The 13,975-nt window shown below is 36.3% G+C and overlaps 1 protein-coding gene across 1 annotated transcript in view; it reads right to left on the reverse strand.

Moving 5' to 3' along the window:
- Positions 1-3,378: 3,378 nt before the first annotated feature.
- The window catches only part of LOC100557359 (calcium-activated chloride channel regulator 1), a 32,423-nt gene continuing 21,826 nt past the window's right edge, over positions 3,379-13,975 (reverse strand). The window contains exons 10-14 of the mRNA XM_008109302.3: positions 10,738-10,968; positions 10,244-10,514; positions 8,810-8,974; positions 7,618-7,857; positions 3,379-4,697 (exon numbers count right to left, since the gene is read on the reverse strand). Coding sequence (XP_008107509.3) covers positions 4,138-4,697; positions 7,618-7,857; positions 8,810-8,974; positions 10,244-10,514; positions 10,738-10,968 — 1,467 coding nt within the window. The 3' untranslated portion in view covers positions 3,379-4,137. The remainder of the gene's footprint in view (positions 4,698-7,617; positions 7,858-8,809; positions 8,975-10,243; positions 10,515-10,737; positions 10,969-13,975) is intronic.

Below are 13,975 nucleotides of genomic sequence, written 5' to 3' on the forward strand. Positions count from 1 at the left end.
GACATCCACAGATGGTTCCTATGTGGAATGAAAAGTCATCTGGAGCTCCCTGAATTCAAGCAGCCCAGGGACGTGGGATGGCTGCCCCTTCTGCATTCTCCGTTCCTGTTGCTGCCAGCTACTGTGACAGCAGGGGACATTCCTGCCATGAAGCAATCTCCCTTCCTGCTTCTGTGTCACATAACTGGCAAAGGCACCAGGGAGAAGGGCTTTCCCCCTTGCTTCTCCCAAGCTCCTTTGGTAGTTACATGGCACAGAAGAAGAAAAACTGTCCAACAACAGATAGGTCCCCCTGTCACCACTGCAGCTGGCAGCAAAAGGGACAGAGAACTAGCTTCAGCATGGCTGGCCGTCAGGACACCTTCCCACAACCAAGGCGGCCTGAGGTGCCCCTTTTGGAACAAATGTGGGCCAGAACCAACATTTTACATGCTGGTTCCAGCCCACCTTAATTGTCAGGGTAGAAGTGCACTAATTTATTTATACAATGCATTAAACACAACCTTTGAGGTTATGTGGGAGCGGAGAGAGGTCTTACAATATTTCCTTGTCTATAACTTGTAAAAGACTTCACATTTTAAATAAATAATTCTTTAGAATTTTAAAATGTGATATAGACTTGGCCCATTACATTTGCAGGGATGACCTTTGTGGATTTAATTATTTACAGATTTGATTGAAATGTTTTATTTAAGAACCTCTAGGTCCTCAGCGTGTCTCGATAGTCAACTTTCACTGTATACTTCAAGTGAAACATTTTTGGAAAAAAAATTACGCAAACATTACTTCAGTGAAGCAAATAATGTGTTAAATGGAGTACAGGTAAAATACATTTATGACAGCTTCTTATGGAGCATATGGGTACAAACAAGCATGGTACCTTGACATCCGAGTTTAATTTGTTCTGTGATCAAGCTCGTAACTCAATTTGCTCGTATGTCAAAGCAAATTTCTATATTGAAATGCTATTAATCCATTCCAGTGCTCAGTCACAGAGCAAATTAATCCCATTTGTCAAGGCCCTGTGGGATTCAGGGGTTTTAGCCAGCCCTTCCTTCATTCCTTCCGCCATCTCTCCGAGGGCGGCTCCTTCTCAGTCTCCTTGCTGCCATCTACACTTCAGAGGGAGAGGAGGCCTCCAGTTCCCCGTGCCAAGGCCTCTTCCTTCCTTCCCCCTCCCTCCCTTCCTGTGAGCTTGGCCAGCCTTTGGGGCCATTTCCAGCTCTTCTTGCTGCCATGGAGGCCTCCCTCAAACTCCCTTGCCTGCTGTGCGTGGCCTACTCGCTACCCAAGCAACGGCAGAGTCCCTTAGCGGGTGGATGGAGCAGTTGACGCTCTGGCCTTTCTCTCTCCACCTCAGTCTCCTGGTGCGGCCATTATCTTGGAAGGGGCTTGTAACATGGATCTGGCTTGCATACTGAATAAAAAAATCGGACAAGCAATGCCTCATAACTCGAAAAGCTCACAACTTGGGACGCTCATAAATTGAGGTTCCACTTTCCTTAGATGAGTATATAAGTGTCTCTCAACTTTTGTTCCTCCTGATATTTTGGACCTTAATGACTGCAAGTTGCATACAGCAATGCTCCTTGGGTCAAGGATTCTGAAAGCTGGAATCCAAATCAGTTGAAGGCACATTTTTGAGAACCAATTTTCCATGTACTATTGAAAGATAAATTACAAGTTATTTTCTAGAAATGTCTAGAAAAACATTTTCAACAACCAAGATAAGATGCAAAAGTTGCTCTTTCTTGAAGTTGTTCAAGTAAATATGCATTAAACTCTTGTGATGTATGATGGAAGATAGTTTGCCTGTTATGCTCCATTCCCCACTCTCCTGACAGTTTGTTTTCTTCAGAAGATGAAGACAACTTATAGCAGTCAATTCTTCCACCACAAGTTCAGCCCAATGAGCAGCCGAGTTTTTCTCTAGTTTTATAATATGGGAGCTGGAGACAAGACCTCCAACCTCTCATAAGAGAAGATGAATTAAACATGTGATGCAGTCCCTAAGATGTGATGAATAGCTACATGCACTCTCTAAAGATTATTGGGCATGTAGGTATGGGTTGAGCTGAATTTTATTAAAAGCAGACTACTGATGACTATTGAAAGCAAACTTCCATTCATTTCTTGACCATCAGGCTGTTATACATTTTGGATTCATGACCCTTGGACTAGTCATTGACTTTTTAACTTAGAAGATGTTCAGATTTGTGTCTTCTTGACTTTGAACTGTCTCTTATTGGATTTCTTCCTTTCTTTGGCTTCTAAACTTTTTAAAGACTGGAACATTGCCCAACCTAAAATCATCATATAATTAATGTTTTCAGTGTGCTCTTTTGATTCTATCTTACAGTTCCATGTATATTTATGTTCTTATTTCTTCAGTCATATGAATGCCAAGCCTAGAATCATGCTCTATACTGACATGGATTTTAGATTTTATCCTTTTGTGGCACATTTCAGATATTTATTTGGTAGTATAATAGCTTGCAGAAGAGAAATGTTTGTATTTGGGATAACCTGAAATGCCAGAAATGGCATACAGGTGGTGCTGCTAAACTGGCACCTCTATGTTGACTCCCACCCCCACCTTTGGATTTCTAATGTGAAATGCTTGCCAAGAAATGTGACATTATGACACTGTATTTCTGCAACATTGCTGTAAATGTATAATGACATGAAAAAATGGGGTAGGTGCTAGTACACACATTCTGGAAGGGTATGGAAAGAACAATACAGGGGTGTTGTGACTATAAAGTGTGATTCCGCCCTCTGAATAAATATGAAAATGAAACTGCGGCAGTTCATGATTTCATAGTTAATTTTTATAGCTACAGTTCTAGTAAGGAAATACAGAATTAGTCTTGTATGTTTCATTTCAAAAGCTGAAAACATTGAACAAACAGAGAGTTCTAAGAATGGAAATGCACTTGGGTGACCTTTCGTGGAGCAAGGAGGCACTCCCATGTGAGAGTACAACACCATGAGGTTAGGATGTCCCAAGACATGTTCTGCCTTTTCCACATTCCAGAGCCCACTTTCCCCCCCCACCTCAGGGCAATTGACTTTTATGGCTGGTTCATATGTTTTGTCCTCCCTTTTGGCCAATGGCCAAATGCCAAATACCTCATGCAGGGATCACTGAATACCCAAACTAGTGGGATTATAAAAATGAGGTTGCTGTCATAGAAACATCTTCCAGAACCAAACTCAGGTGGGTAAAAGAGGACCAGGGAGCTCTGGAGGTTGACTAGATAAGCAGATACCAGACCCTTCTGATATATGTTGAACAAAATCAAAATAACATTTTCTCAGAGTTGTCCAGAAGGATTGAAGTACATTCTAGTAAATGACCACAAGAAGGCAAACATATTTAGCATTCATTTAATTTAATTTAATTAAGTTAAACATCTATATGAGTTGAGCAACTAGAATTGTAAAAAGACAACCAATATTCTTTCTCTCCTTTAAAAAAAGAGTCTAGGAACATAATTTGGTGTCAAGTGATATAAATTTCCTAAGGAAGCTCTCTGAAAGTCTTCCTGAGTTTTAACACTAAGTTCCAAACTAGATATAGCAGTGTCAGGGAAATCTGTTTAATTCAGAGTGTACCCACATTCTTGGGCCTGGATTTTACCATTTTAGTCTTTGACTGTTGGACTAGAATTCAGGAAAACAAGTGCTGAATCCTTGCTCAGCAATGGAAACCAACTGAAGCCATTATCTCCGAGCTTCAGAGGATGGCCATAGAAAACCTTCTCCTAAATTGGGTTGATATGACACTGAAATTAATATGAGATCTCTTCCACAAGGTTTCAATACCATGCCATGAGCAAACTCATTGCTGAGCTAGGAAAAACACTGTCCTGGAGGATGGAGGATGGAAAAGTGAACCTCAGGTAAAGAATATACACTGCTCATCCATTTTGCAATAAAATTGGATCCCACAATTCCTTTTAACTATATATTTAAACAGATGGCTTTGACAATGTTATCCTTAGTATGAATCACAAATATATGCAGAACTACCACATGAGGGAAACACGTATGGCTACTCACTCACTAGTACTACTACAATACATTTTTCCATTGTAATTATCATTATCATCATCATCATTATTATCATCATTATCACATACCAGTCTCATGATGTCTTGTTTTTTTCTTATGTAAACAGCATATTGTTATGCTAATAATGGCACAAATAACAATTGCTGCAGCACAGACTATGATCACAATCATGGTAACCTGATTTAACATGCTGTCATTTTTTTCATTGTTGGGAACATATGTGCTGAGGATGTTTGTCGGACCAGGAGTAGGAGGCAATGAAAGAGTAGTGTGTCCTTCAGTATTTGCAGATGGGCTAGGAGTAGGAGGCAATGAAAGAGTAGTGTGTCCTTCAGTATTTGCAGATGGGCTAGGAGTAGGAGGCAATGCAGCAAGTAGCAGAACAGCTCTTGCAATGTTAGATGCTTCTCCCACATTGTTGCTGTTATCAATGGCACGGATGGCAAAGTAGATGGAGGTGCCATTTTCTTTGGGGAACTCTTCTGGCTTATAAATAAAGGATTGTTTGGTTCCAGCCACTTCAGGTGTCATACCAGATGTGTTCAGAGAGGTAGCACTATTAAAGGTGGCATCTCTTAGTTCCAAGGGGTTATTACTCATTTTTATTTCATATCTTTCAGCTGCAAAATAAGGAATAGACAACAGATGGACATTAGAACATGTAGATAGTACATGTTTATTAAAATACACTAAAGTACACAACAGGAATGAACAACACGTGTTTATTAGAATACAGAGTTCCCGCAATTTCTTACTGAAGTAGGATTGTCCCCAAATGCCCACATTGACTTTTTCCATGGATTTTGTGTATGTGTAATGGAGGCTTCTATTGTCCATTTACAGTCATACTCTCAGTTATCATGGAGACTTGTCTAACTTTATTGAGACTAAAAACTAAAAAAATGGACTGGGCATCAAAACACATTGTACACACTTAGCCTATATCAAAGAGTATTAAATATATGACAGAAAACAATGTTTTCTTCCTTTTTTTCTTATTTCTTTAATCAACATTATGTAACACAAAATGTCAGGACTGAAGATCTCTCAGACTGAAAATTTTCTTTTAAAAAAAGAACATTAAGCAGAACATGTGTGAAATCTCTTTCAAGTGCTCTTTTTAAAATAAGGACATAGAAAATCTTTTCTGAATGTTCCTTGTTAAAATCCAGAGTACAGCAGGATTAAAGATCAATATGGAAAAAACAAAAATTCTTACAAAGAATATGATGAAAAAATGACAAGAACTATTAAAAGAGAAATCAGGATTACAAATTACAATGAAGATAAAATATCTGGGGATAATAATTTCAGCAAACAAATCTCAACTAATGAAGAATAACTATGAAATAAAATGGAAAGAAATCAGAAAAGATCTAGAAAATTGGAAAAACCTACAACTGTCCCTCTTGGGAAGAATATCAACCATCAAGATGACTGTACTACCTAAGCTACTGTTTTTGTTCCAGAATCTTCCCATTATAAGAAATATGAAAATATTTAAAGACTGGAACAAAGAGATATCAAAATTTATTTGGCAAGGGAAAAAAACAAAGATAAAATTTCAACATTTAACAGACGATAAAACAAGAGAAGGATTAACATTACCAGACTTAAAATTATATCATGATGCCTGTGGTCTAATATGGATTAAAGATTGGATGTCACTGAGCAAAAGAGATATTATTTCATTGGAAGGATTCAATTTAAGAATTGGATGGCATGCCTATCTCTGTTACGAAAAAACAAATATTGAGAAAAAAATCAGGAATCATTTCATCCGATCATCTTTGATAAAAATTTGGAAAAAATATAAAGATAGAATATATCCCAAAACTCCACTATGGCTATCACCATTGGAAGCAACACAAAGAAGACTATTAGGGTGGGTGAGATGACCAACTTACAAAGAAATTTTGAAGATAAAAGAAGGACAATACGAGTTTAAAAAATCCCATGAAGAGATTAAAGAACTTTATGGAAACATATCCGGGTTACATTTTAGACAACAAAAAGACCGTTTTAGGAAAGATAAAGAATCTGGTTTCATGAACAAAGACACTTTTATGGAAAGAATAATTATTTCAGAAAAGAAAGGAATAACAAAAATCTACAAAAAATTGTTGGAATGGAACAATGAAACTGAACTGATTAAAGAATGTATGGTCAAATGGGCCGCAAATATTGGAAGATCTATAAAAATAGAGGAATGGGAAGATATCTGGAATAGAAAACTAAAGCAAATGTACGTATACGTCCTTAAAGAAAACTGGATTAAAATGATATACCGTTGGTATATGACACCGGAAAAGTTAGGAAAATACTATAAGGATGCACAAACGAAGTGTTGGAAATGTGGTCAACAAGAAGGATAATTTTTCTATATGTGGTGGCAATGTAAACAAACTAAAGACTATTGGAAAGTAATCCATAAAGAAATATGGAATGCTACCAGAGACTTGTTTGTTGGGAATAATAAATAATAAACTAGAACAAAACCAAGAATCTCTCCTAAATTACTTATCACCGTGTTTGCAAGATACTGGAGAACAAAAGAAATCCCAACAATACAGCAATGGGAAGTAAAGATCTTATAAATAAGAAATATTGACAAATTAACAACAATGGTATCAAGAGGTTAGAGCACAATGGGAAAAGGAACAGATTGGAATCCAGTAAGAGACTATTTTGCTCGGAAGAATATTAAAATGATAACTTAGGAAGATTTTTTTTAAAAGACTATTTTACTTGTTAAAGAACTATCGTCCAGAACATCAAAAAGAAGAGGAGAAGAAGAAGAAGAAAAAGGTGAAGAGCTAAACGGAAGAAATATAAACACGAAGAAGAAGAGTCACATAGGAGGACTCTTAGTAAAGCCCCATCCCCTCCCCACAAACCCTTTTTTTTCTTTTTTCCATTACCCCATCCCCTCTCCAAACCGTCCCCTTCCCAACCCTTCCCATATTCCTAATTCCCTTCATCCTCCCTAACCCATTTGTTCCTAATTTTATTAATGCACAAGAAAAAACCTCAATAAAAGCATTTTTTTAAAAAATCCAGAGTACAATCATTTCCCTTATATTACCAAAACATTATTTAATGGTGATTTTGAGGAGCTCCAAAACCTACCTGAAAGTTTCTTTCACACACAAACATCCTATTTTGTGTCTGTCTTCCATGACTCTTTTTTTTTAGCCCTGACAATACATCTAGTCTTGATTTCACCTTAATCTAAAACAAGGGTGAATAGCATGTGACCTGCATCCCTAAGACTATTTCTGTGAGTTCCCATGTGTTCCTATGTCCGGGCTAAGTCATGCCTTTGCCCTAAAATATGTGCAACCCTTCCTGCACAACTCAAGGAAGAGAAATGGAGACCAGTTGCAACTCTCCCTAGCTATTACCACTCCAAGATGTTAAAGAGAAGGAATTTCTTGTATAACTAGAACTTGAAATTGGAATTTCACCGTCTTATGGAGAAAGAGAGCTCTGTTTTTCAGAACCAAGAAGAGCCCTTTGTTTTAACAGCATTTCACTTACCTGTTCCTGAATCATAATCATTTCCAGGAGCTGTCCAGGACAAAAGGAATTCGTCATCCTCATTGAGTTCTACCTCAAGGTCAGTGATTTTACTTGGCGGGAAGACATCTGGGGGGACTCCAGGAGGGACTCCAGACATGACAAAAGAACCTCCTGATGTTGTTCTGCTGAAACTTCCAAGATCTGTCTGGATATCATCCTCACTAGGTTCAGGTTTGGGTGCATTCAGGTTTATTACACCTTAGAGAAAACATTGTATTGAAAAGAAAACTTGTCAGAGTATGTGGCTACAAATCTCTAAACTTTCTTATTACTCTGCTAGCTTATTTGTCATGCTTTTGTTCTTCAGGTGCCCGATCCTGTCTTGCTAAAATTTGGAATTTTTGGTTTGCAACATTTCCATTCATAACTAAGAAGCCGGACAAAGTGCTTATCTGCTATCTTTTCTCCCAGAATCAATTCTAGTGATATTGTTTTTCCACACTAGCAATTCTGTGATCATAGCAAGAACTAATGCAGTGAATCATACTGGTTGGCAAATTTAAAAAATCCCAACCTCTTTCAGTAACAAGACTGGCAGTGAAAGTTCTAGACAGCTTTTTTTTTTTTGCATGACTATGGTGAATAAACAATTATTCAAGGGAACATCTCTATCTTTCCCCTCTTTCTTCCCTGCGGAGAAATGATATAAATCAATAAGAAGCTTGTTGCATATGAATATCAAGATAGCAGAGGTAGAGATTTAAAGATTTTTAAAAAAACATTTTGCACAAGTTTCATTGGTTTATCAACTAAGTTATAAGACACAAAGCTAGTAAGAATGTTGGAGGGGAGAAAGTAATGATTGCATTTCTTTATGTGAGAATGTATGAAATCAAGACCTATTCAAAGACAATGAGGAGCAAAGGAACTATTTACTGTTTTGCCTTTCTCTCAGTGTGGCTCATAATTAGTTTAGCCAGCCAAACATTTCCAAAAACCAAACCTTGACTGTATCATTTTATTATTTGACTTTGTCATTCTGTATAATGAGATTTAAGCATCCTCAGATTTTGGTATCCATGGAGCATGCTGGAATCAACCTCAGTAGATATCAAAGACCCACTGTATCTCACCCTTTCTTTAAAAAAAAGTTAATATTCCTTTTTCCATCATTCTTTTGTAGCAATGTTATTTCATAATTCATTCTTACCATTTTCCACATAACCTGGTACGTAGAGGGCATGACTCTGCCTTCGGACTCGTCTGACAATCTTGTCTTTCCCTTGGACACGAACTTTGATGCTGTATCTGCCATTTTCTGTGAAAACTGTGAAATACCTTGAGTAGATTCCATCAGACTTCAGAATATCGACTCCTTAGTACATAAATATTAAGAACATTTCTTAATATTATGACTGGGCATTTTTAAAAAAACAAAAACAAACATAGCACGTATTAAGGTTATTTCCCCTTATTTTCATGGAAATGAATAAATGTTTGGATATTTCTATGCCTCTTATCAGAAGGGGTAGATTAATTCTTGGTTCTTTGCATTATATGTGCCTAAAATAATTTTGGTATGTGTATTATATCTACTAAGGATGTGTGATCAATGAAAAAAATGTTTCAGTATTCATTACTAAATTAGAGGGGATGGTGAATTGTTTCTAAAGTGTTTCTAAAATATCGTAAGAAGTCCATATTGTAACTATTACGATGTAACAAAATTGTCATTACTATTTTTTTAGGTAGTTGTATTAGTTCCCCACTAGCTTCTGGGGCTCTTCCCTCTCTCATTTTTAGAGCTATTGGGATGAAACGTGCTACAATTGTAGAACACACTTACCACTGTTACCACCACCCTCACCCCCTAAGTTTCAGAACATTTCACACATCCACTGATTTTTGGGGGGAAAATTTAAAGTTTTTATGATAAACACACACACACACACACACACACGTATATATATATATATATATATATATATATATATATATACTACTAGAGCTATTTCCTTTTTTCTATTTTCAATGATACCACATAACCAGAATATCATTCTCCCTCAAGTTTCAGCGAGATTTGCACATCCACTGATTTTTAGGGAATTTCGGCCAACATAAACTTAACAGTACTGCAAAGGCTATCCACAAAGTATATTATGTTTTGGAACTAAAAATTAACAAAGTATAGGATAAAATATTTATTATATACAGTTGAAAGCCACACTTCAATAGTACTTTTAAACATAGTCCTCATTCAAAATTAGTCACTAACATATATGTGATTAATGCAAAATAGACAAAATTCTCCTGTTCAGTCTGAAAAGGAAGGCTGGTTGAAGGTAACAGTCTGGCCAACACGAGGATCCTGAAAGTTACAACTGACACAGACCAAAAATAAATAACTCTCCATGCCTTCAGTTTTGGCAAACATGCAATTAGCTTAGTAAAAGGGGGAACATCCCAATTCACAGCAATTGCTTTACATTACGATGGAACCATCTCCATCTTCAGTTAAGGAAGATTTTATTTTGGACAATAACAACCTTTGAGATGCCTACTGGCAAGTGCTAAATTAGATAAGATTTCAAATACTACACAATAAAATATGTATAATAACGTAAGCACATGAAAATAAACTTACCTGAACCATCATCAAATAGATCTAGCTCCACAGATTTACCAGACTGGGATTCAACCGTAGCAGTGACATTTGCACCAACAATGGGCAAAAATCCTTGGCTGACTTCTGCATAAATGACTATTGGGCTAGGAAAGGTGTTGCTCTCTCTGTTCAGATAGGACTTCACAGTCACTGGAATCACATTTTCAGATGCTGCTCGGGAGGTGACTGTTACTGAAAGGACTTGCTCAGTTGAGTGTGTATTCTGAACAGAATAAATCCAATCTCCTGTCTGTAAAGCAAAGCGTTACAACATGTATATATGACCTTGAAACAAATAATGTCCCCATACTTGTACAGTCTGCCATGTTATTTCATCTGCACTTAGCACAGCTGCAATTTCGATAGCTCCATAAGACAGTCATTTGCCTATTTTAGAGAAGGCACAGACATATTCTCAATTACTCTCAAGTTAAATATAGAAGTCCAAAAAAATAAATAAAACCAGTTTCTACCTCAGCAGTTCCAGGAATCTTGAGTCGGGCTGTTCTGACGTTGGTGTTATCAATCACAAAGTTATCCTGAGTATATCTTTTCCCTTTGGGAGATTTTATAAGGATCCCTGGTGGGTAGTTGGCTGTGCTCCATGTAACTAAAAAGAAAGTATCATTTCCCACAGTTTTATCAATGGACACAGTTCCATCCAGCCACTCAAAGCGCTTGATGATTTCTCCTTTACTTTCAAGCTGTTAAAAAAGTCAAGAGCAGAAAAGTAATCATATGTTAAATTATATATTTTATTTAATTCCATATGCTTACAATAATACACTGCCTAGAACATATCTGCTGGAGAGATATTCAAATAGACAAAAACAAAACATAATGTTCCTAAATACACAAATGTTGTTTTGTGCTCTTGACTTCCCAATGGAGGTCAAACTCAAACACTCAAAATTTTCAGGAAGAATGGAAACCTTTCATTGAATTTATAATTATAATCATAAGACAATTACTACAACGGGGTTTGTTAGACAACAACTTTTTTCCTTTCTTTTCCTTCCATCACCTATGAGACTTTGAATACCTGACACGTTTTTATTTATTTATTTTCCTAGTTTTGGATTTTTAAACAGAGATATAAATTTAGTGTACTGTTGGAAAACGAAGAAATGCAGATAGTCAAATATATTAACATTTTCCTTACTCAATACTAATTTACAAACAGATTAAATTAAAATTGTAGAATTACTATGTAATTATTAAAATTAGATAAAATATTTATTAAATATTAGAGATGAATTTAATAGTTATTGAATTCTGGAACTGAAAGAAGAGATTAGAAGATCATAAAATAATACTGGAAGAAGATAAAGTATTGGACTTGATATTTGGTGACAACATCACTCCCCACTTTATTATAGTAAATACATGGATATATTTGGTATTTTATATAATTCTTATAATTTTATATAATCCTTATAATTAAGAACTAGATGTATTAAAAAGAAAAATGCTTTAATATGTTGTTATTTCAATGTAATAAGGACATTACGAAAACTTTGTACATTGATAATTGTCTTTCTTCCTTTCCTTTAACCTCTTCCCTCACCTTTTGCAATATATTTAATATGTGTCACAGTTTAAAGTACAGTAGAGTCTCACTTATCCAACATAAACGGGCCGGCAGAATGTTGGATAAGCAAATATGTTGGACAATAAGGAGGCTTTAAGGAAAAGCCTATTAAACATCAAATTAGGTTATGATTTTACAAATGAAGCACCAAAACATCATGTTATACAACAAATTTGATAGAAAAAGTAGTTCAATACGCAGTAATGCTATGTAGTAATTACTGTATTTATGAATTTAGCACAAAAATATCACGATATATTGAAAACATTGACTACAAAAATGTGTTGGATAATCCAGAACGTTGGATAAGCGAGTGTTGGATAAGTGAGACTCTACTGTACTAACAATAACTCCCACCTTTTTTTCTTTTTTGTCTTTCCTGCTTTCTGTTCTCTTCTTCTTTTGTATCAATTGAATTTTAAATAACCCCCAAATAATATATTTTATTTAAATTCTTAAGCTGCACTTACATTAATATACCACCTAGAACACATCTGCAGGAGATATACTCAAACAAACAAAAACAAAATTTAATGTTCCTAAATACACAAATGTTTCTTTTGTGGTTGATTGCTCTTTATTTCCTAGTGGTGGTCGAACTGGTATTTAGCTATGCCTTGATCCCACTAATATATAGGTTTAAGATGGGGTTACACAAGTGGATGTGCTTTTTCAGACTTTGCTGAAAGAAATATTCATTTCATTTCCCTGCAATGGCTTATCCTCAACTAGCAGCTTCAACGTACTAGAGTCATTGCCTTGGTCATTGAATGGAAAGAAAAAACAAGAAACACCTAAGCCGCATCCAACTACACCTTTGCAGCCAGGAAGAAAGTTGATATTCCTTATCCAGATGGTTATTGAGGTCACTTGTTCTCAGTAGCTGGAAAGTACAGTAGTTGGTTCCCTCCTCCTCCTCCCCCCTCCAAGCTTTCCCTCCTCTTTCCTGCTCCTCCCCCTCCCCATCTCCCTTGCTGCCAATAGCCTTTTTCCCTAGGCCCCCTCACATCAAAAGCCTTCCCTCTCCCTCACCACCTTTTCAACCTGCCTCCCTTGCTGCCAAAAGCCTTTTTGCTATACAAAATCCCAGAATATTGGAAAGTATCTATACAAACATACGATTGTCTATGTACAAAGAAAATGTGTCCAAATAACATATACAGTAGAGTCTCACTTATCCAACATAAACAGGCTGGCATAAGTTGGATAAGTGAATATGTTGGATAATAAGGAGGAATTAAGAAAAAGCCTATCAAACATCAAATTAAGTTACGATTTTACAAATTAAGCACCAAAACATCATGTTATGCAACAAATTTGACAGAAAAAGTAGTTCAATACACAGTAATGTTATGTTGTAATTACTGTATTTACGAATTCAACACCAAAATATCACGATGTTTTGAAAACATTGACTACAAAAATGTGTTGGATAATCCAGAACGTTGGATAAGTGAGTGTTGGATAAGTGAGACCCTACTGTTTATTAAAGTTCCCCGTACAAAGCTCAATTTGGCCGTACCCGACAAAATGAAAAGGAGCAACAGCTCTAACACAAAAGTTATTCAAGTCTGGTATTGGTTCCAATGTATATAGGCTTCAGGGATACATAGTCAATGAAAATATCTTCCAAACAATTTAAACAGATGGTTGGTCGTGTTGCTATATACTGGAATGAAGAAAATAATGATGGAGCACCGCTCTCAAAAAAGTCTTCGAAAGTAAAGTCCAAATAAAGTAAAATACAGGGGTCCCCGGTATTTTTGTACCCTGTTTCAGGGAGAAAATCCCCTTCTTCAGGAGTTGTTATACTCAGCAACAATGATTTTCTATATAGTGCCTAACTGCTTTCACTGAGTGACTCTGCTTGTGGTGGTTTCAACTGCGAGTACAGGGTACAAAAATACCTGGGACCCCTGTAGACTTGGGACTTTATTTGGACTTTACTTTCGAAGACTTTTTTGAGAGCGGTGCTCCATCATTATTTTCTTCATTCCAGTATATAGCAACACGACCAACCACCTGTTTAAATTGTTTGGAAGATATTTTCATTGACTATGTATCCCTGAAGCCTATATACATTGGAACCAATACCAGACTTGAATAACTTTTGTGTTAGA

Source organism: Anolis carolinensis, chromosome 4 (genome assembly GCF_035594765.1).
Source record: "Anolis carolinensis isolate JA03-04 chromosome 4, rAnoCar3.1.pri, whole genome shotgun sequence".
NCBI lineage: Eukaryota > Metazoa > Chordata > Lepidosauria > Squamata > Dactyloidae > Anolis > Anolis carolinensis.